Source organism: Drosophila sechellia, chromosome 3L (genome assembly GCF_004382195.2).
Source record: "Drosophila sechellia strain sech25 chromosome 3L, ASM438219v1, whole genome shotgun sequence".
Classification (NCBI taxonomy): Eukaryota; Metazoa; Arthropoda; class Insecta; order Diptera; family Drosophilidae; genus Drosophila; species Drosophila sechellia.
In genome coordinates, this window is record NC_045951.1 from 12,713,554 (window position 1) to 12,735,944 (window position 22,391).

General features: G+C 45.6%; 5 protein-coding genes and 3 non-coding genes across 8 annotated transcripts; 7 read left to right on the top strand and 1 right to left on the bottom strand.

Moving 5' to 3' along the window:
• Nucleotides 1-14: 14 nt before the first annotated feature.
• LOC6605528 (zinc finger MYND domain-containing protein 10 homolog) lies at nt 15-1,789 on the bottom strand. Its single transcript, XM_002030323.2, has 4 exons — nt 915-1,789; nt 666-855; nt 164-603; nt 15-106 (listed from the first exon to the last, which is right to left on the bottom strand). Exons 1-4 carry the CDS (start codon nt 1,583-1,585, stop codon nt 52-54), a joined length of 1,356 nt encoding a protein of 451 aa, XP_002030359.1. The 5' UTR covers nt 1,586-1,789; the 3' UTR covers nt 15-51.
• Nucleotides 1,790-4,168: 2,379 nt separating this feature from the next.
• LOC6605529 lies at nt 4,169-11,922 on the top strand. Its single transcript, XM_002030324.2, has 5 exons — nt 4,169-4,530; nt 10,457-10,644; nt 10,720-10,877; nt 11,002-11,185; nt 11,343-11,922. Exons 1-5 carry the CDS (start codon nt 4,495-4,497, stop codon nt 11,524-11,526), a joined length of 750 nt encoding a protein of 249 aa, XP_002030360.1. The 5' UTR covers nt 4,169-4,494; the 3' UTR covers nt 11,527-11,922.
• Nucleotides 11,923-12,245: 323 nt separating this feature from the next.
• Nucleotides 12,246-16,425, top strand: LOC6605530 (serine/arginine repetitive matrix protein 1). Its single transcript, XM_032718353.1, has 4 exons — nt 12,246-12,683; nt 12,844-14,078; nt 14,149-14,759; nt 14,825-16,425. Exons 1-4 carry the CDS (start codon nt 12,672-12,674, stop codon nt 15,829-15,831), a joined length of 2,865 nt encoding a protein of 954 aa, XP_032574244.1. The 5' UTR covers nt 12,246-12,671; the 3' UTR covers nt 15,832-16,425.
• An 815-nt stretch (nt 16,426-17,240) lies between these two features.
• On the top strand, nt 17,241-19,344 carry LOC6605531 (40S ribosomal protein S4). The gene is made up of 6 exons (XM_002030326.2): nt 17,241-17,300; nt 17,445-17,477; nt 17,572-17,830; nt 17,899-17,996; nt 18,604-18,775; nt 19,011-19,344. Exons 2-6 carry the CDS (start codon nt 17,475-17,477, stop codon nt 19,262-19,264), a joined length of 786 nt encoding a protein of 261 aa, XP_002030362.1. The 5' UTR covers nt 17,241-17,300; nt 17,445-17,474; the 3' UTR covers nt 19,265-19,344.
• On the top strand, nt 18,191-18,333 carry LOC6605532. Its single transcript, XR_048315.2, has one exon. It is a non-coding gene; the product is annotated as a small nucleolar RNA psi28S-3327 (small nucleolar RNA).
• On the top strand, nt 18,385-18,527 carry LOC6605533. Its single transcript, XR_048316.2, has one exon. It is a non-coding gene; the product is annotated as a small nucleolar RNA psi28S-3327 (small nucleolar RNA).
• On the top strand, nt 18,806-18,948 carry LOC6605534. The gene has a single exon (XR_048317.2). It is a non-coding gene; the product is annotated as a small nucleolar RNA psi28S-3327 (small nucleolar RNA).
• Nucleotides 19,345-19,895: 551 nt separating the features above from the next.
• LOC6605535 (syntaxin-12) lies at nt 19,896-22,344 on the top strand. The gene is made up of 3 exons (XM_002030327.2): nt 19,896-20,014; nt 20,367-21,044; nt 21,636-22,344. Exons 2-3 carry the CDS (start codon nt 20,369-20,371, stop codon nt 21,812-21,814), a joined length of 855 nt encoding a protein of 284 aa, XP_002030363.1. The 5' UTR covers nt 19,896-20,014; nt 20,367-20,368; the 3' UTR covers nt 21,815-22,344.
• The last annotated feature ends 47 nt before the right edge of the window (nt 22,345-22,391 follow it).

Sequence of the window (22,391 nt, forward strand, 5' to 3'; positions counted from 1 at the left end):
TGTTCTATTCTATTGAAAAGATTATTTTGTATACTAGAGGCTGGATTACGATTAGGTTTTGAGGCAGACGAGCTTGTGCTGTGGCCAATCCTTGAGCTGACAATCACTGAAACAAAAAAAATTATAGAAGAAGCGAACTCCACAAAAGTTGCGTCCAACCCACCGGGAGCAGTAGTGAACCTTCTTGCAGCAGGCACACTTCTTTTTGGCCTTCGCCTGGCAAGTGGCGCAGGTATGATCCGTATCTCCATCGCCACCAGCGCCGGTATACTTTGCTTCGCCCATCTTAAGATCATCCATATTCTGCTCCAGCTCACAGAGCAAGTCCGTGCCGTAGGCTTTGCTAAGGCGAGTGGCCAACGCGCAGATGTTTTCCTTGTTCTTGCTAAGGAAAACCGAGTCCTGATCCTGGGCAATCTGATAGAAGCCACCATTTTCCTCGACATCCTTGAGCAAATCCTCCTGGATCTGCGGAATGTCCTCCAGCAAGAGCGGCTGTGTCTTGGCCGTATTGCCGCTGAGCGTCAGACGGCTGAGGAACACCTTTAGCTCTATAAGCGGCGGCAGCTGGTCCAGCAACGACTCGTGCATGAGACCCAAAAGCTAAGGAAGTTAGCTTGGTAAGTCAGCGCATTAATCATAGATATATGTAGGTGGCAACTAACCTTGTGTAACTGCTTGCAGCGAGCCTCGTTGAAAGCATAGTTCTCCATGATCTGAGGATTTAGGAGCAGCTGACGCACACAAAACCAGGCCTGTGCCTCTGGCTTGACAATCTTGGTGACGTCGTCCACATTGGTCCACTTTTCGTCGATGAACTTCTGAATGCCCTTGCTGGTCTTTCTCTGCCATGGACTAAAACGATGAGAAATGTGTAAAATATAAAAAAAAACTCACGGATCCGTGCTGCTCACCGGAAGCTGAGCACATCTGCCATGAGCCACGGAATGTCATGGGTCACCAGCAAACGGCGTGCGGCGCTCAGATGAAACAATGTCACATTATCTGCTATGTAGTTCAGCACTGAGATGCAGCGCAGTCCAATCTTATAGATGAAGTCGCGCTTCTGGCGCTCCAGCTCCGTGAGCACTGCCTCATCCACGTCCAGCTTTGTCTCGTTCTCGTGGTAACCCATGCTGACCAAGCCAATGACCTGGGAAATGGCCTGGGCGCAATAGTCAATCAAGTCCAGCACAGACTCCTGCAGCGTCTCACAGCCACTAGGATGGTAGAGGCACACATCCAGGAGCGCTACCAAAGCAGCCTCGTGATATAGCACCGTGTAGATAAGGAACGTGGCCTGCGGATTGGGATCAATCTCCAGCAGAAGCGGCAGAACACGCGTCTTCCACAACGTTACGCAATAGGCTTCGTGAATCAGCACGTGTAGCTTGTCGCGCGAGATGAGGAACTCCTTCACCTCTTCCTCGCGATGCTGGGACAGCTCCAAGGCGGCCTGCTGGCTCAGCCCGATGATCATCTCGTGCACCTCCAGCCACTTCGGGCTGCCCACCTCACGCACCTCAAATGGACGAATGCTCTCCACAAAGAGATACATTTCCTCGGGATGCACAAAGTTCACCATTTTTTTTGTACTGATTTTAATATTTTTAGCAAATTTCAAAACAAAACGTTTTATCCGGCTTGTTTTGCTAATGGTAACGAAAGAATGGGGACTGAGTTAAATTATTATTTTAGGTTGTCATGGCAGGCAGTGGTTGCTAGAAATAAAACATATCTAAGAGATGTAGTTTTAACGTTAAATTTGAATGCCAATCTTTTGGTATTTCAATTATTAGACCAAACTGAGCATTTTTAAAAAGAGTTTGAAAGTGGAGTTTGAAAAAGTGGAAAGAACATATTTGTAGCCGTTTTCTAAAATGGCTAAAAAGAAAATAAGCTAGAAAATAAAACTAGAAAATATAACTGAGAACTAATAGGTGGTAAAAGACGACGGATGGTAAATGATGTTAAAATGTAATGTAAATGTATCCATATGTTACTTATACTATTGACATTATATCATAGTTAGGATAGTTTGGTGAAATAAAAGATGAATGAGCTGCAGAATTTGAAAGCTACCTATGCAAATGTGGGCAGTCTAGCAGTCTAAAGTCTAGACGTAAAGAGTTAGTAACCTTTTTGGAAAACAAGCCTGGCTTTTGGCAGCAGTCAGTCCGCAGGCATTTCGTTTTCATTTATTTTGGCAGCTACATATTACGGCAGGCCACTTGATTGTTGGCTACCGATAAAGGCGTTTGGAGCGTCGGCCGTGGACAATTGGAACTCGTTCAGTCACTTTCGCTGAAAAGTTGCGTTGACACTGCGCATGCGAGGATGGAGATGTGCGGATGGGGCAGGTGGGGGGTCATGGGCGTCTCATGTTTCGTGGGGGACAAACAGTATTTCTTTCGTTTTCTTTGTGGCAGTGCGTTTGTTTCAATTGTTAGTAGTAATTTAATTTTATTTATATACGTAGCGACGGTCGAACGCTTTTTCTGCACGACGCGACGACAATTGACTTCAAATGTCGTTTGGCCGATGGGGAAAAAGTTACGACCACTATGAAAGTTTCTGTTGCCTTTCGGCGTTTTCTTCATTTTTCGATAATAACCGAAACGAATTGAAACGAATATAGCTTGATAACTTTCCCAAAAGAAAATGAAAAGCGCCTTTTAATTGCCAGACGCAGTGAAATAAATGGAGCGATGGGCATTTACAGAATGCGCGATTGCGCAATGCCATTAATCGATAACCAATTAACCGATAAGTCGGTTTGCAATGCTTTCAGATTCGTATGAAGATGGAAACCCTTTCCCGCCAGTATTTTCATATCCATTTAATATTAAGTTTTTCACATTATTATTATCAATTAGACTCTCCAAAATGTGAAATATTAAGTGATGTAAAAATATATAAGCCTTTTTATTTGTTCCCTCAGCTCATTCTGTCACAAATGTCCATGGGCTTCCTGTAAAATTAAGATTAGGTTTAATCAGTCACAGAAGTTTGTTCAATTAAATCATTTATCAATAAAACAGTTCCTCCTCGTTGGTATTTCTGGAAATTTAACCCAAAGATAACTTATATTGGGCCTAATATCTGAACAAGATTATGTATGAGTTGGCTTTGGTTGGAAACAAAATGTCAGATGGAGCATTCAGTTAACGTCGATCCCAACATCATGCCATCTTTATGATCTGATATTTTAACTTCAAACAGATACAGATTTGATACAGATTTTGCCGGAAAAAAACCTTTGGAAACATGATAAGAGGACTAATATTGTTTCCGATCCTTGCAGTTACCTCAATTATTTTCTGCTGTGTCTGCTGCATTTGCCTCATCTTCTGCGGGTGCTGCTCGGCACTAATGCGAACCGTTCATCTGGATCCACCTTTGCCGCGGGCTCGTCCTCAACCCCGCCAAATAATGGCAGTTGGATCACCCATGACTCAGCAGGCAGTGATAGCCATTGAAGAAGTTTAGAGCCAAGAGGATGTGATCCACATGCTGTTCATGCCAAAATCCCGTGTGTATAGTGCATTGAAACCATTTTTCTTTTTAAAGTCAAACATTAAAGTCTAAGATGGCAGCCTCTTTATTCTTCTTTTATATTAATACTACTTCGCTACATATATATATAAATAATTTAAGTCCTATATTCTGTAAGATCCACTTGATAATGAAATCATAATATATCATAACAAAATCCTTAAATCAGTTTATCCATTCATCTTCATATCTTACTATATTTTCGAATTTTAAAAAGTAAATGAGACATTGAATGGCTAGTTTGATTTATTGAGCTGAGGCATCAGAATGCTTTTAACCATAATCCTGACATTCCTGGTCGGAATTGTGCTGTTCGTGTGCCTATGCTATACCCTGGTGTTCCTGGCTTGCTTCTGCCTCGATTGTTTCTTGCGGAGCATACACATGTATCCAGATCGGCACCCACAATGCCAGCGGACAACCCAATCCTCTGCAGCAACAGAGGCAACAGCGGCAGCAGCAGCAGCAAAAGCAACATCTGCTGCAGCGGCAACAGCAGCAGCAGCAACACTTTGCACGACAGCAACAGGTTACGAGTGCGATGTAGCCGAAGATCCCATTGGCAGCAGCGAGACACCAAGTGCTTAAGGAATGGTAAACGTTACCTGGTCCGTCAGTTCAGGTTGAGCGCTCGAGTTGGTCGGTTGTTGGACGCGCGTTACCTCTACAAAGTGTTTCTGAAAATCCAGGCATCCAGTGAAATCAGCGTGTGATATTTTATTCGCTTCGTATCGTGAAGTGTAGCAGAAGTGTAGTGAAAAGGCAATTCGAATCGGACAAGTCGCCGGCAGAAGACACGATATACGAGACTTTCGACAGAACACCTCAAGTGCCCCCAAGTACAGCCAATAAGCCAACAATCAACCAGCCAACCAACCATCCATCCATCCATCCAGCCAACCAACTAACCAACCAACAGGCAACACACGCAGCTACAAAATGGAATACCGGTGCTTAAGTAGAAGTTCTGTCAAAGTAAGTGACCCCAATAAGCACAAAAAATAAAGACACTAAAGCCGTAGCGCCCACAAGGAGTGGCAGCTGCAAGATCTCTTTACACGTCTTGGATTCTTTCTTTCATTCTTCTTATATTTTGCCTGAACTTGGCATTGTTCTCGTCGGCGACGTTGTGTTCCTTTTGGGAAACCAGTATGGCATAAAGAACGCATATAATATGGCTATATATGTGCACACATGTACATATGTACATGTGCATCCCGCAGCCCACAGGCAACACCTTCGGTGGTGGTCCACTAAGTGCCTGGCGTGGAGTAATGGAACATGGGCTGGGTTCTCCGATTGCCGCCGGATGGCATTTGGAGCTCAGCTCTTCGGTGCTCCGGCGTTTCGCCCACTTCGACCCATTTCGCTGGCCCGATCGGCCGATGGCATGGCATGAATTAGCACCTTTCTTGGACTTTCTTTTTGTCCGGTCTTGACGCATTTTTAATGAATTTACCATGGCCAAATAACTTTTACTAGGCTGCGTTCCCCCCCGCAAATGCTTGCGTGTCTACGGCTATTCGATTCAACTCACGTCTTGGCCCTGCCACTTGAGTTGGCAAAAGTTAGAGAGCTCTCGCGGTTATGGTTACAAGTGATATATGGGCCCTGTTGGCAGGTCGAGGAATGCGGCAGGAGATCTGACCCAGCGATTGGGCATGGTGGTGGTTTGCGGAATGCAGCTGCATTCTTGTGGGAAAAATACATTTCTTTTTTTCCACCGCCACCGGTTGTGATCCCTAAATTGTAGGGTATGAAGCCGTAGGGATCACAGAAACCCCTGTGAACTTGACCGACTTTGGATTCATGAGAATGTTATTCAGGCAGATAGCGAGAAAGCCAAAGAACACGCCCACTCGATCGAATCGCTTAGTCAACGATTTCCCTTGCACGGTGTTTTGGATTTCGATCGGTTGTTTTCTCTGCCTGCCCGCAATTTTTACGATTTAACCCATAATCCACACAGAAACAAATATGATAACCTGTAAGTTATTAGAAACTTGCTGTTCACTTTTACTGAATGAACACGATTTTCCCGTTACTTGTTCATTTAACATATGATTATTATGATTCATTCTAACAGTGAATGCTTCAAATGAACACTGATCGTTAGGTTTATTTCCGAATAAGACAAAAGTATGTAGTCGATGTTAAGGAACTGGAATTTGTGGCCAGTGTAGCGATGATTCAAAGTGTCGCCTAAATGCTCGAGTGCCGCGCACGCCGTGGGCAAAAGCAAAATAAAAATTTTATAAAAAGTAGGCTAAATATATTCATACTTTGATTTTTATGGGTTGCGTCCCCCTGAGGTAGAAGATTCCCATTCGAGCGTCTCATGTTCTGGCATTTTAGCTTTTGGTCTAACACGGGGAATCTGAGGAATCTATATAACTATTTGCAAAACGGAGTTATAAACTGTTAGCCACAACGGCGTTCTGGGTCAAATATTTCCATCATTACAACGGCATTGTTCTGATTGTCTGGGGAGTTTTGTCATATAATTGTGTTAATTGCCGACTTTTATGTAGCGCCAAAAGCTAACAGTGATATTGTGTGGCCCAGAAGATAATGATGCGAATCATCTAGTGAAACTTCTGCCCAGATTTGTAAGTATCTAGATCCGTGGCATTAAAACCGAGAGCGTAATGAGTAAAAGTGTTGCCCATTGTCATTCAAATACATCGGTTCTAGTTTTGGTCAGCCCAGCTCCACTCTTAGCCCCGTTTCCACGGGTTCCATGGATTCCTCAATTCCGATCCCACCATCTGGACAATGGACGCGGTTCAAAAATGAAAGCGCCGCTGTCGTCGACCAAGACTCAAGTGCGGGGGAGTGAAACGGAGCAGCGATGGCCAAAGGCGCACTAAGCCAGGTCCATTGCACCTGTCCCGCTCTTACTTTGCGGTCTGGCCTGGCCTTTTCTGGTCTTGGTCTTGCTCTTGGATTTGGTTTTGGTCTGGGAAAACGTGATCTGCATAGCGGCTGCTTCTTCGGGGAAAAATCCCATTGAAAATTTTGTCGCTTCGGGGTTATCACGGCATTGAGCTTTGTTGTCTGTCGCGGAACGAAAAAAATAATGGAAAACACAATAAAACAACGGTCTAATGCGCAACGGTGCTGGGAAGTAGCAAAAAAAAAAGAAACAGAGTTGTAAAGAAAACTGTTCTTGAGGCGATGTAATTGATAGAAAAATGGTAAAATCGATTATGCATAATCGATGATTGACGCAAGGTGCAAAAAGTGAACTCAATTTAAAACATACACAAAAGAAAACTGAAATATTTAATGGTTTTCATTTGGAGTTTCACGTGTTTTTCAAGACTAGATCTTAACTAGTCTAAAAACATTCTTATCATCTTAAAAACGTCAAAATAATTTGTATGGATAACCAACCAAGCTTTGAGTCAACACAAATTCGAAGAGTCTGTGGCACAGACCGAGTTTTCGAAATATTTGAAGCCTCGTACATACATCATTTAGCATCAATTCTTACCAGTTTTTCGACATGCCTCGCTGTTGACAGACAGCGTCTCCCAAACAATAACAATTGGTCTTTGCTTTTCATCGGCTTTTCCTGACCAACTGATCCACAATCGGCGAACAAAGGCCTTTGGAAAATTGTGTCAGTCAAGCGAAGTCAAAGCCAACGGCCAAGCCACAATTCTCTCTTTCAATTCGTTTCAATCACAATGCATTATCACTGACATCCATTGAGAATGTGGAACTCCAAGGTGGGGAATGCCCGGGGCTATGGGCTACGCTTATCAATAAACCTGTTCCTGGTTTCAACCAGTAACAACATCGCGTGCAACGCAGCTATCGAAGTCACAGTCAAAGTCACAGTAATAGCCAAAGTCGCAGTCACCGGCGGCTATTTGTTGGCTGTCAATAATCTGTCGACATTGCCATGCTTTCCCAAAACCAATTTTCACCCGTGCAGCTGAGCTGTTAGAATTTAATTTCATTTGTTATTAAACGCCAATGTTTGTTTATGCCAAGCGAGTGAGACAGAGAAAGAGATAGAGAGATGGCATGAGAGGGAGATGGCGATGTGGGTCGTTAACCTCGTTATAACGGCACCTGATCCACGAACGGAGCCGCTGCTCTTGACAGTTTTGCCCGTCGCTTTGTCTCTTTTTGCCGTTTGTTGCTGTTGTTGTGGCGTCTCTTTGCCATCGGTTCTTTATAGAGAAGGGCTAAGTCGTGCTGATCTCGTGTCACGATGTGGATTAGCGTTTACAGATTACCGTCTATAAATCTACAACGGTATTGCAACACTTCATTAATATCTCAGTATCTAAACTATCTTAAATTGCAGGGTAGAATTTATAAAGTTGGTTATATATGAATACTTAAAATTAAATAAACAATTATTCTGTCTCAACAACTTTTAAAGAGTAGAAAATAATATTTACAACTTTGTTTGATTATTTTAATCATGATGATTATTGTGATTTTATAATATTGTTCCTAGTTGCCTGAGTAATTAAATTAAATTTACATACCTTATTCCGTGGTATGTGGGGGTATTCATCACGTTGTCATCTCTAAGTTCTTTCAAGCCTAGCTTGGCTCGTCTCTTTTCTCTTTTCCTCGCGGGCAAATATAAAGCAGAGCATAGAAAATCGTTGTAGTGCACGGAGTTGTTATTGTTGTTTTTGTTATGTAAGCCTAATGACGAGGCAAACCGAAATTGTCAACGGATCGTCAATGGGTTTTTGATTAATGCGTGATTTTTCGATTTCCAAAGCCCAAATATATTCGAAATTATTTGCATTCGGTACAGTCATGCCGCAAACACTACAATGAACACTTCACAGACCCAAAAAAAGTCGCCTCATTAGGAGCCGACGAGGGCCCAATCAAGATGGCAATTACCAGGTAGAAATGCGTCTAGTGACAGGTTCAAATGGCAATGGCTTCTCCGGCTCCCCAGTGCTTTAATGTCGAATTAAGAGGGGACAGCGAGCATTTATTAAACGAAATTGCTGAAGAGTCATAAAAACGGAAAGTCCGAGCAACGAAATGACAATGTTGGGAAAAGCGCGTTTAATGAGCCCCCAAGAAGAATTCGACAAAAGGCGCGGTGAGAGTGGAAGTGCTTGTGGCCATAGTTGCACCATCGAACCTGAAGACCCGGCTGGTCTGCACGTGTGTAGGCCCCCTATTCCGCTCATTCAGACACCCATTAAATTCGTGTAGTGAATGGGAAAAGAATTAAATAATAGAATTTCGCTTTCGTTTTTATTTTCCCAGCGGCGCAGCGCACACGCAATGACCATTATGGCCCCCTCGTTTTCCATAAGTCTTGTTATTTTTTGTCAAATGTCTAACTGAAAAGAAAGTTGACTAGCAAACTTACCAAATGTGCGAACCGAACAAAACGATAATAGCAGAAAGAAAATATTTATATCAATTAAGAAATATTTGCGGTATTCCGCCATTGACAGTCGCACAAACGCTCAAAGAAAAGCAACGATTATCGTATACATACGTGCAGCGATTTTCTCGACAGAAAGTCAAATGCAAAAAATTGCAAAAAAAAAAAAAATAACAGAAAAAAGCAGAAGAAATGGCAAATTTTGTGCTGCAATTTTAATTCAATCGAAACGGGTTTTTCGGCACGAATCGGGCACTTGATCAGCAGCCAAATCTGCACGGAGAAAGTGAAAGAAAATACCTGCGAGCGCGGTTGGATAAAAACCGCGAGAAGAGGCAATAAAAAGTTCAGACCATATTAGAAGTCAGCTTTGCATGCCGTGCCACTGAAAAGTGTCCGTATGTCCGTATGTCTTACTACAAACATTCCAACTGGATGGATGTGGGTTTTCGTCTCTGTTTTTACTTTCACGTGCGCCGTGCCCCCCGCAAGATGCTTATTTATGAGCTTAATTAATTTGTTTATGGATTTCGGGGCTAAGCGGGTCAAGCATGTGAAAATAGAAACTTTTCATCGTCCATACACCTCCCTCCATCAAAACCAAAATGGGTAGCCCTTGTAACGCGTAATCGCCATCGTCTGCAGTGGCGTACTTTTAAAGCCTTTCCCAGAACTCCGTAGAGTCCCCGGCCAAAAGCCAAATAGTGCTAGACAACTACATATGTATGTTATATACAAACAAACATATATAGCTGGGCCATGGTCAGGGTCGTCGGTTCAACGACAGGCCATAAAACACGTTACAACTCTTACGGAACTTCAGTTCAGTAAGACTAGTTGTATTTTCAGCATGAGACAGCACTTCCCTCCTTCCGCCGATTACCCGTTATCAAATACCATAAATGCAACATTTCTAAAGTCGCTGATATTGTATAGTAATGATTATTACTTCAAGAAATGCCTCTGAACGATGAAAGAAGTCTTCTTAAATGTTTAAGAACTTGGTTATTGCTAGGGATCTACAAAACAACATTTTTCATTTTTTTTATTATAGTTACGTAGCTTTTTGTTTATGCAGACTATCTAGCATTCGGGGTGCCTTTCGTTACTACGTAATCGTTGGAAGTTCCACATTATCATATTTAATTTTACCTTTTTCCGAAATATTACTATTTGTTTTATTCGATAAGATTATTTTTAAATTTCTATATCATTTTATTTAAACGCCTTAGTGATTCACTTATATGATTCGTATGACATGGTACAACTTTGGAATAAAAATTATTCTTAAAAACAATAGAGTTAATCATTATCTTTTGACTTTGTTGATGCTTTGATTGTAAGACCACGAACTTTAAAATACAAACATCTGCATGTTGCATATGTATGCTGTAGATACTAGATACTATAGAGTCTAGTATGCACTAACTGCTCAAGAGAGCCACAAATTGGCCGTGTGAATAATCTGTTTTGGCCCGTTTCATAACCCATATCCGTACCGCTTCGAACCTGTTGCAGCACCTAACGGCTCTCTGCGTCCTCAGCATCGCACTCACCTGCGCAAACGCGGCGTTGTGGCCAAGTTACAGCAGCGATGATGCGCCCCCCAGCCGCTGCAGCGGTGGGCGTGGCCTAAAGTACCTATCGGGCGATGCGCTGACGGACTCGCTGGACTGCCTGGGTCCCAATAATGCGCCATATCCGAGGTGAGTCAGTCATCTGGCGTGGTAGTAACTTTCTTTTCTAACGCCCCTGTGACCATCCAATTGGGATCTCTGTAGCGCGGCCGTGGCGCGCACATTCTCCAACTGGAACGGAAACTCGCGACGTGGCCGCCAGAGCAAATTGCCCAGCACACTGGACCCAGCCATAACCACCAGTGCTCTGCTGAGGGCCTACGACGAGGTGAACAACGAGGCCGTCGGAAGCAGTCGCTATGGTAAGTCGGTCACCGCCACCTGATTGACCAAACCAATCGATCGAACCGCCGCCTGATTGATTGATTGATTGATCGACTGACTACTTGATTGATTAATCAATCTCATCGCATCGCAACTTAACAGGTCGTTCGCTGAAGAACGCCACGCCGGCGCAGCAGTGCAAGAGCGAGACGCCGGCGCGCCTCTGCAAGACGCGCTACAACACCACGGCGCCCATGTACGGAGTGAGCCTCACCTCCGGCCAGCCGGTGACCATCGTCCAGAAGTTCCCCGATCTCCTCCAGCAGGTGGTCTTCGAAGTGTGCGAGTGAGTAACATTTTGACAGCTGATTAACTGATTAATACAAATCCTATTGGTATACCAAACAAATTGAATTCAAATAAGAAAGTTACCCTTAACTTAAACTACTCCACAATCTCCACTAGTTCTTCTTTTTAAAGCTCACTTCTATGGTCAATTTTAGATCCTCTGAGTGCGATGTGGTCCGCGGCGAGTGTACGCAAACCTATGTGCCCTACCTGTTCCTGGTGATTCCGCTCGGCCCGGTGACGCTGACTGGCCAGGATTACGTGCTGGTGGAGAGCGGATGCGTATGCAAGCCCAAGTACTCGACGGGCGCCGCCCAGGAGCCAAACATGATACCGTAGGAGGAGGAAACGAAGGCGGAGGCGGTAACCACCAGGAACACCAACAGCAACCAAAAGAACTGAGCGAGTTTTGGGTCGGAGCAGATCGGAGCCAAGCCGAGCTGGGCTGAACTGGCTGGCTGGCTGGCTTAATTAAAAGGAATTATTTTTTGTAGCGAAATCAATTTTGCAATGTTATTTAATGTTTTCCCCCCATCTCTCATTCTCCTTTCAATCCCACTCAGCTGTATAAAATTGAAATGAAATTTTGCTCAAAAAATAATCAAATCCTAATGTTAAGTCTAAATTTAACCAAAATTGATTAAATGCCTGTGTGCGTTTGTAGTGTGTATTTATTAGAACCCCTAATTACGGCATTCGAAAATGCAAAATAAAAACATTCGTTTCGAAATGTGACTGCAGTTGTTTAATTCAAAAAGGATGGAATATAAAATTATTCAAAATATAATATGAAACTATGAATAGACTGTAATTGCTATGGCTACGCACATACCGACATGTGCCTTAAATGATCTAGAAAATACAGCTCCTTTTCTTAATAAAAATATAAACCCAATTATAAACAGAGTATTTTAACAATCGTTGTAAGTTTGAAAAGATTTAAAATGTAACGGTCGCATTTGAATTCAAAAAACTGTTAACACCCTGTGCGCAGCGCTGCCAGATGCTCACCGATAACATAGGCCGATAGTCCAGCGCTGGTGCCGATTACTCGTGTTTTGGGCCGCTGCTGCCATCACTGGCGCAGACCGTTTTCACGAATATAATTTTTTATTTTGCGATAGTAAAGTGCTTAAAAATAGTTAGAAAACTGCCATTAAAGCTGTTTGCAACGACGACAGAAGGCAGTAGAGTGATAAACGCGCGAGCAGGGTGTTAAGATAGCGATTAAATCGGGCCAAAGGCAGCGCATCTCCCCGGCCATCACACATACACACAGACGGCGAAAAGACGCTGCGCGAGTGTGTGTGTGCTCCTGTAGACGACAATCGACTTGCGTGGTGCCGGGTTACATATTTTTATTGGATTTTTGACTCGCCCTCGCTGCGCTAGAAAACAAATGTGCCTGGCCTAAAGTTGGGCCACAAATTGGCGGCAGTGCACCGAAATTCCCGCAGGACTCTAATCACGAATACGCAGCCAAGATGATGTTCACGGTAAGCCAAAAGCGTCGACACCCCCCCGCAAACTAATCGATAAATGGTTTTTCAATACATTGCCCATTCGTTTGTGTTAATTTATTCCCCCCTTTTTTTTTAAATGGAATATCCTGCAAATATGTTTATTTTTCACCCCGCCCCCCGCAAAATCAAATAGGGCACCAACCAGCAGCAGGACACGCGGTTCAGCGACAAGGAGAAGAAGCTGATGAAGCAAATGAAGTTCGGTGATTGCCTGAACAAGAGGGTGGATATGTCGAAAGTCAAGCTGGACGTACTGCGTCCGTGGATCAGCAAGAAGATCACCGACATCCTGCACATCGAGGACGACGTGGTCGTCGAGTTTGTCTACAATCAGCTGGAGGAGGAGAAGTATCCGTGCCCCAAGAAGATGCAGATCAATATGACGGGCTTCTTGAACGGCCGAAATGCCCGCCAGTTTATGGGTGAACTTTGGGCCCTGCTGCTCTCGGCACAGGAAAGCGATTCGGGTATACCGGCGGAGTTTATACAGCAGAAAAAGGATGAGATACTCAAACGGGAGGAGGAACAGCGGCAGCGGGATCGATCGAGATCCCGTTCGCGTTCCCGCTCCCAACGAGACAGTTCTAGGCGAGATCGGCAGCGTGACCGCTCCAAATCCAAGTCCCGCTCCAGATCCCGCTCAGTGAAGCCGGCCAACAACAACGGTTCGGTGCCCAGTGCCGCACGAGAAGCGGCCGCCAATGCGGCTGCCAAAATCCGTAAACGCGGCTCCTCCTCGGCCGCGCGTCCCGGCTCCAGGGAGCGGAGATCCAGCCGACGACCACGTTCGCGTTCACGTTCCCGCTCGCGAACCGCCGGCAAAAAGACGGGCTCGGTGGAGCCCGCACCCGCCAAGACTGTCAACGGCCGCCATTCGACGGACAAGACCTCGCCGGTACCGCCGGCCTCCAAGAACAAGTCGCGCTCCCGCTCGCATTCCCGGTCGCGATCGCCGCGCAGTCGATCTCGATCGCCCAGCGCCAAGCGGTCACGTTCCCGCAGTTCCTCGCGACGCAGTCGCCGACGAGGACGCTCCAGCAGCATATCGTTGTCGCCGGAGCGCAACCAGGATCAGTTTGAGCACCGGCGCAACAAGAACAGTGTGCAAAACAAGCGACAATATCGCAACAATCGCGGGGACTCGGCTAGTTCAATGGAGCGCGGTAACGATCGAGGCAGGCAGTTTGGCGGTGGCGGAGGTGGTCGTCGAGGTGGCAGACGCTTCTCCCCGCGAGGACGCAGTCCGATGCGACAGGATAATGGCGGTGGCAACGGCGGCAATCGCTTTCAGCGATCCAATTCTCGCCGCAGGTCGAGATCCAGGCATCTATCACGCTCGCCCATGCGTTATTCTCGCTCTCCAAGACGGTAAGTAGATTCTATCGCCTAACTATCAATGCCTTAACTAATTCAATCATGTTAATTTCGTTCCGTGCAGCTTCAACAACCGTCGCCGTTCGCCGATGATGAACTTTAGAGGTGGAGGACGGGGTGGCGGACGTGGCGGCGGACATCGACAGATGTGGCAGCATCGCGGCGGTTCGCCCAACTTCCGCGGTGGCGGGCGCATCCACTGGCAGGCCAGACAGAGTCCTGGCGGCGGCGGACGTGGAGGTGGAGGCGGAATGGGTCGCTTCGACAGGCGCCAGTCGCCGCAACAGAATCGCTATAATCGCGACCACCGACAGTCGCCAATGCAGCAGAATCAGCCGTTCCGCAAGCAATTCTCCCCGCATCAGGGACCGGGACGTCGCTTCTCGTCGCCGCAGCAACGACGAAATTCAAGAGATCGTCGCCCCAACTCAAGGGAAAGGCGCAGCTCACCGGGCGGTGGTGGCGGTCACATGAATCGGTGGGACAACCCGCCGCCTGCACGAAACCGGCGCTCATCATCGGGAAGCTCTGCAGGTGGACGGCAGCAGCGACAGCGCAGCGCTAGTCCGCCGGAGAAACGCCGTAGTAGCCATAGTCGCAGTCGAAGCCTGAGTCGCCAACGAAGCCGCAGTCGCTCCAGTTCGCAACACAGTCGCAAGCGGGAGAGTCCAGTTGGTAAGTGACAAGCAAATGATCAACTTAAAAGAGGGTAATCAATTGTGGACTGCTTTTGGTTACAGGGCGCTCGTCGGTGGAGTATGCTGGCCCGGCGGTGAACACCATCGATCTCTGTCGCGAGGAGCAGCAGCGCAAAAACAAGCCAGAAACTATCATAGTGCTGGACGAGGGTCCAGCCGTGCGCAGCAGCTACGCCAGTCTGTCCCGCACGCCCTCACCGTTCCTTAAGCCCCACGAGCGTCTAGCCGCAGCCAAGGCAGCTGCTGCTGCGTCGGCGGCGGTACCAAAGAAATCCCGCGATCAGAGCCAGAGCAGCAGTTCGGACAGCAGTGCCGAGAGCGATGATAGCGAGGAGCAGCCGCGTCGCAAGAAGCAGCCAACCAACGTGGAGACTTCCAAGGGCAAGAAGGAGAAGGTGCGGCGCAGCTCGGAGAGCTCAACCAGCACCGAACAGAGTGACGACGAGGACAACTCCAGTGGGGATGAGAGGCTCAAGAAGAAGCTGCAGCAAAAGAAGAGCAAGGAGGTGGCGGCTTTAAAGGGAAAAGAGAAGGAGCACGAGAAGGAGAAGGACAAGCGGCGCTCGGACAAGAAGTCCAAGCGGGGCGCAATCTCCAGCGGCGATGAGGAGTCGACGAGCAGTCGCAAGCGCGGGCACAAGAAGACGCGTCGGGACGAGGCCGGCGACAACAGCGATTCCGAGGACGAGCATGTGCCCAAGAAGAAGCGCAAGAAGGCGAAGAAGCCGGCGGATTCCAGTGACAGCGACTCAGAGGCCTCCTCCAAGCGCAAGAAGCATAAGAAACACAAGAAGCACAGCAAGAAGAGCAAGAAGCATAAGAAGCACAAGCGGAAGTGCAGTGCCGGCAAGTCGCGGGCGGACAGCAGTTCCCAGGGCAGCAGCGACGAGGATGAGCAGTTGCCGCCGGCGGTTGCGGCCAAGCGGAATGGAAACGCTGGCAAGCTGGCGCTACTGTTGCCGGGCGCCTCCGGACCCGGTGTCATCAACGAGGACCTCGAGAAGCAGCTGCGGGAACGGGCCCTCAAATCAATGAAAAAGCTGGACTGAACGACATAAGAGACTTTGTGCGTGAATGGTTGCCCACTTTACTCCCATCCTGACCCTCAAATCATCCACTCATCTTGAAACGAGAACGCGAATGCGAATCGTGAATCGCTCGCCCTCACAGACAGACGTACGTAGCCAGTAACATGGAAGTATACATTTAAACCAACTAAACATTCATTAATTGCATACATTGTATTTCTTAAAGTGTAATTCACATACCGTTAAGTTCTTTCGCCTAACAAAAACAGTAGCGATTAAATTAGCGAGCCAACATTAAGCGAATGAATGCAGTTTGTATTATGTACAAAACAAATGAGAAACTGAATTAACCAACATAACTATTTAGCCCCCAGTGGTTTTAAATTAAATGCATAGATTCCCGTATACAAGCATAACAAAATCACATTTAAAACATAAAAACAAGCAAACATAAACAAGCGCGTAAATCCGATTGGCAAATTGTATTGTTGCCGCAGTTTAATTTATAAGTAGGTTTTACAGAATGTAATTACTAATGCCTAAAGACAAATTGTGTGTTTAAAAGGCATTAACTAAATGAGAGAATAAACAATTGTAAAATTACCAAACCTCCAACTGATGCTTTGTTTGAATTTCGATTGCTTGTGTCTTTTTCGAATACGATTAATTGCGCACAATGCAGCCCTGGCAATTCTGGTATTTTTTCAGGATGTATCCAATGTTCAGGCTTTAGTAAGGGTATTCCGCAAAGAATTATTTTCGACGTATTTAAATGTGGTATTTTAATGAGGTTCGCCCCTAATGTATTAAATATATCTTACTGCTAAGGGTTAATACTTATTGATAAAAAATTAAGCAAACTATAATTATAGAAGTGGTATTACTTGATTGGGAACGGGTAATTTAAATACATAACTCGAAATCGGTTGAGACAATCCTATGGAACCCAAACGTTCATTGAACAAGAGCTATTATGGTCGATTATGTAGCCCCACATGATACCTTTTAAAATAAGCAAGCAGTTATATACATCTGGTTATATAAACGCTGGCGTTCAAGTGTTCCTTTAGCAGACTAATTTTAATTACTAGCCCCTTATTTGAATGATATCTGTGTAAAAATATCTTTAAATTTTACTTTATTTTACTTGACTTTATAACAGTGATGAGACCTAATTGCCTGTATATAAATTTATATGAAAGTTAAATATTGTATATTTTAATGTAGCCGATTCTCTGTATTAGAGCAAACATCGGTTTATAATAATATACTATGTTTATATTTTCATTTAAGCATTAAATCGCGTCACAGCTGACAAAAGCTAATTGATACAGCGGCTGAGGAATACCCCCAATAATGAGGAACCCTCGCAAAAGTAACCCTGCGCGCTGGCCGCAATCTAGTATTTAGTTATTCGGCGCCAACTGCCCGCTGGCCACACCGCCCGCAAATCTGCCTTTTCCTTTTCCTGTTGTATTGCCCGACGGACGGTATGTGTATTTTTTGCAGCTAGCCACGTGCTAAGTTTTGTCAATGGAAGGCCCGCCATTGGGGATTTGCGGGCCACGGATGCGGCACTGGCAGTGGCGCGCGATTGCTGGCACAAAACTAACGTTTGATTGTTCTATTTGCAGTGATCGCCCGTTCAATATCGTGAATCAAACATGGTGAGTATCTGTTGGTGGTGGAGATATGGTCACGATTGTATGCTTTGCCATTGGAATACCTGGCTAACGGCTGAAACCCACTTACACTTTGCAGGCTCGTGGCCCCAAGAAGCATTTGAAGCGTTTAGCCGCCCCCAAGGCATGGATGTTGGACAAGCTGGGAGGCGTCTTCGCCCCGCGTCCCTCGACCGGCCCACACAAGCTGCGTGAGTCGCTGCCACTGCTGATCTTCTTGAGAAACCGCTTGAAGTACGCCCTCAACGGTGCCGAGGTCACCAAGATCGTCATGCAGCGCCTGGTTAAGGTCGATGGAAAGGTCCGCACCGACCCCACCTATCCCGCTGGCTACATGGGTGAGTTTTGTGCTCGGCGAGGAGTTTTGTGCTCCTTACTAATGGGTTCCATTGGCCGTTTTTTTTAGATGTCATCACCCTCGAGAAGACCGGTGAGTTCTTCCGTCTGGTCTACGACGTGAAGGGACGCTTCGTCATCCACCGCATCTCCGCCGAGGAGGCCAAGGTGAGTTATCTAGTCTGGCTAGGGATGCTGCTTCATGCAGCCGCTTTACGCAAGATCACTTGGTTTTCTTATAATGTAAAAACTCCAACTAATCCGCTGGATGAGAGTGTTTTGTTTTGGAAGCCTTTTAAACATAAATAGTTCATTTTTTTTGAATACAAAATCAATTTTTATGCTAATCGAAAGTAATTAACTTAATGGCTTTGTCGAAGACCGTTTTGCGTGTATAATAGTGCGCCGATTGGTTCAAAACGAAGCCCAAAGCAATTTTTGATACGACGGTCTCTGATTCGACAAATCCCAGTTGTTTCAGTAACTTTTACGTGCAATTACAAAAGAAACCAAGGAGTATATAGCATTATATTGTCATTCCCTTCAAGAGGGAAAACTGTGGGCTTCGTCGAAGACCGATTTCCGCCGTTTGCCATGTGTCTATTGGTTCAAATCGAAGCCCAAAGCAATTTTTGATACGACGGTCTCTGATTCGGCATTCCACAGTCGTCTGAGTAACTTTTACGTGCAATTACAATGCAATAAAAGTTGTAGTGGAATTTTGTAGAAATAAAACGTCTTAAAATTAACCCCCATTTTCTTTGCTTCTTTGCAGTACAAGCTGTGCAAGGTGAAGAAGACCCAGCTGGGCGCCAAGGGAGTTCCTTTCCTGGTTACACACGACGGCCGCACCATCCGCTACCCGGATCCTCTGATCCACGCCAACGATTCCGTGCAGGTGGACATTGCCTCTGGCAAGATCACCGACTACATCAAGTTCGATTCCGGTAAGCATCCCCCATCGTAGATCATCGTGTTCATTGGCTGGTTCGAAGACCACAAAACGCTCCTCGAAAGTTGCGTGGTTCAAAAACAATAAGCCAAAAGCAATTTTTGTCACGACGGTCTCTGATGCGGCATTCCAAAGTCGCTTCAGTAACTTTTACGTGCAATGACAGTCGCCCAATATTATTAACCAAGTCGTATGATTCCACTAACTGGTATGCTTCTCCGTCTCCACAGGCAACCTCTGCATGATCACCGGAGGCAGGAATTTGGGACGTGTCGGCACCGTTGTCAACCGTGAGCGTCATCCCGGATCCTTCGACATTGTGCACATCAAGGACTCGCAGGGTCATGTGTTCGCCACCCGTTTGACCAACGTGTTCATTATTGGCAAGGGCAACAAGCCCTACATCTCCCTGCCCAAGGGCAAGGGTGTCAAGCTGAGCATCGCGGAGGAGCGCGACAAGCGTCTGGCCGCCAAGACCCACTAAGGCGCAGGAGTTTAAGGACTTTTACCTTTTAGCATAACACTCTGTACGTTTAGCTATGGAATTACAAGCCAAGAACGTAACGCATGTGTTTTCTTTTGCAAAGGAAGCGGTTGATCTTTGTGCTGGCCAAGAGTTTAAAGAATCAGATCTATGATTTGAAATGTGTAAAAAAAACGTGGGACATGTGTAGCGTGATTTTAAGCTATTCAAACGTGAAAATAGCTATAAATTTATAGAAACTTTAAAATCAATTCACAATGCCTTAAAACTGGAAGTAAAGTAAAACTATCCTCAAAATTGATATTTCCGAGCTTGAAAGATTAGTTTTATCTATGACTTTCTGACAAAAATTCAAAAGTGGCGTTAGGTTAAGTAAATGATTCCGAAGCAGATTTTAATGAGGACTTAATTTTAATTTTGGATGGATGTTAGTCTTGTTTACGTCTTCATCTTACCCTTAAGAAAATATCTTAAAAAATGGCAATGAGAATAATAGATTATTGAAAAAAGGAATTCGTGTATTCGAGGGGGTGAGTTTTAACCCCGCCGATGTGGTGCGTGGGGGCTGGAGTTGGCGCCCAAATAATCGATAGCCCGCCCCCAGCATCGATAGAACGGCCGCTGCGAAAGCTCCGGTCACACTGCTCAGTGGGCTGCTGCTTCTGCTGCAGAGAATTATCATTGTATTTCGTGTGGTGAAAGGCTTTGTGCGCGTACATTGTGCGTCCCCGGATCAGAACTCGCTTCGAAGTAAGTACCCGACCATCCTGGTGGCGCATTCCGCCGCTGGGCGGAAGCCCTAGAAGAGCCCCCGCCCCCAAAGGCAAATCATATGCGAAGAAGAAAACACGAAAATGCTGCCCACCCATACAACGATGGGCTGCACACACCGATGCACACCGACACACACGCACACGGGCGGACATCATATGTTGATAAGTTGGCGACAACAACAACAACAGCAGCAGCAAGAACAAAAAGAACAACAATGCATGTGAATCATTTGTAGGGATTTGTCTGTTTGGTCGCGAGTGGTATTAAATGTCGGCCTATTTAGCAAGACCCCTGCTTTGAACTCACAGCGATACATATGCACTTACAGATATGTCCAAGGCCTTGAACAATCCAGGAGGCAACGGAGGAGGCGGTGGCCCCCATCGGGACTATGGTGCGATGGCCGATTCCACGCCCGAAGTGAGCTTTGCGGCAGCCGGCGGTTCGTCCGGCTTCAGTCCGACGGAATTTATGTCCCTCAGCGAGGACATTGGCCACAACATCACTGCCATCCACAGCAGCACCAAGCAGCTGGAGAAGCAGCTGAAACTGATTGGCACACCCAAGGAGCTGCCCAATCTGCGGGAGAAGGTGCACACCATCAACACCAAGTGCAATGCCCGGGTGCAGACCACCAGTCAGGACTTGCAGAGGCTACAGGCCGTTGTGCGGCACGGAGATCGCCAGCAGAAGCTGCAGCTGGAGAAGCTCACCCGGGAGTTCCATGGCGTGGTGGAGAAGTACTCCAATCTGCAGCGACGCATCTCGTCGGCCATGCGGCAGACCCTGCAGCAGGCGCAGCAATTTGCCGATCAGGATGTGGAGGCCAACGCCCGTGCTGAGCTGCTGCAGCAACAGCGCTTGGAGCAGGCCCATCTCCAGCAGGAGCACGACATGCTCGACGATCGGCGGCGGCAGGTCGAGCAAATAGAGTCGGACATCATCGATGTCAACCAGATCATGACCCAGCTGAGTGGACTGGTGCACGATCAGGGGCAGCAGATGGGTGAGTAATCTCCTTCCAAGTGGGGCTCAACGACCGCAAATCGAAAAACCACAAGCCGTAATTAGGGCTCTCACTTTACGACCCAAATCCACGCAGTTCCACAAATGTAATAGCGTCCAAATGGAGAAATCGATTGGTGAAACAAAATATTCAGAGCTTATCAGTTGCTTAAAAGTGGCATGGCAAACCTATTAAATGCGTTGATGAATTAAACATGTGCAAGAAATTATGAATCATTGACTTTGCTTCAATAACAATGCACATTTCGAATGTGATTGTAATTATCAACAACGACCACATCACTTAAACGCTTTAATTTTTCATATCTTTTATGAAAACCCGTGTCATTTGGCAAGTTAATTTAGCTTCCTGTTTATTCGAACAGTAATCAATTATTTCGGGTCTTACAAAAATAAGAAGAAACTGATAAGAGCGAGCAAATTTTTAAAAATATTTACTGACTGCTATTACAGGTTTAAATTTCAAAATTTTTCACTCCTTAGTAATAGTTGTGGAAATTTCTAGGTGCTTGATGGAAGATTGTACCTGTTTTTGATAACACTTTCTAAGCGAATCTCAATTTCTTCGCAGATTTCATCGAGAACAGTATTGAGCAGACGGCCGCCAACGTGGAGGATGGCACCTCGGAACTGGCCAAGGCGGCCAGGAGTCGCCAGAGCTACCGGCGCAAGATCTTGATACTCCTGGTGATCGCTGTGATAATAGGTTTAATCGTAACTGGCGTTATCGTTGCCAAACTGAACAGTTAATTGTGTTATTTGTATTCACAATACAATATTCAACAAACACACGCAAACATACACAACACACACACACACACACACACACACACACACACGCGCATAGATTTTTGTAAAACGATTTTTATAAGAAACAAAATATTCGATCGTTGAGAACTCTGTTTAATCACCAAGTGAGCAAAGACAACAAGAATGTAGAGGAAAAGCTAAAGCAAAAAATAAAAACAAATACCATATTTATAATTATACATATATATCTACATATATATACATAAGTAAATAAGGATACTGAATCCCACTTAACTTGCATATAAACAATATTCAGCGCTTTTAAATGTTAATTATTTCTTGTTAAAAACGATTTTCGCGAGCAATTTGAGTTTTGCATTGAAATTTGTAAAATTTTTGTGTTTAGTTTCGAGCAAGCGGAAGGGGGATTGCTGAAGACGCCTGCGGTTTCAGTATTCCCTTTTGATATATGTTACAAGTTATAAATAAGTGAGCCAGCAATCGAAAATAAAATAAACCGAACAAACCAATTTTAGTGATTTGAAATGCGCGCCAAGTGGCGCAAGGAGAATGCAAT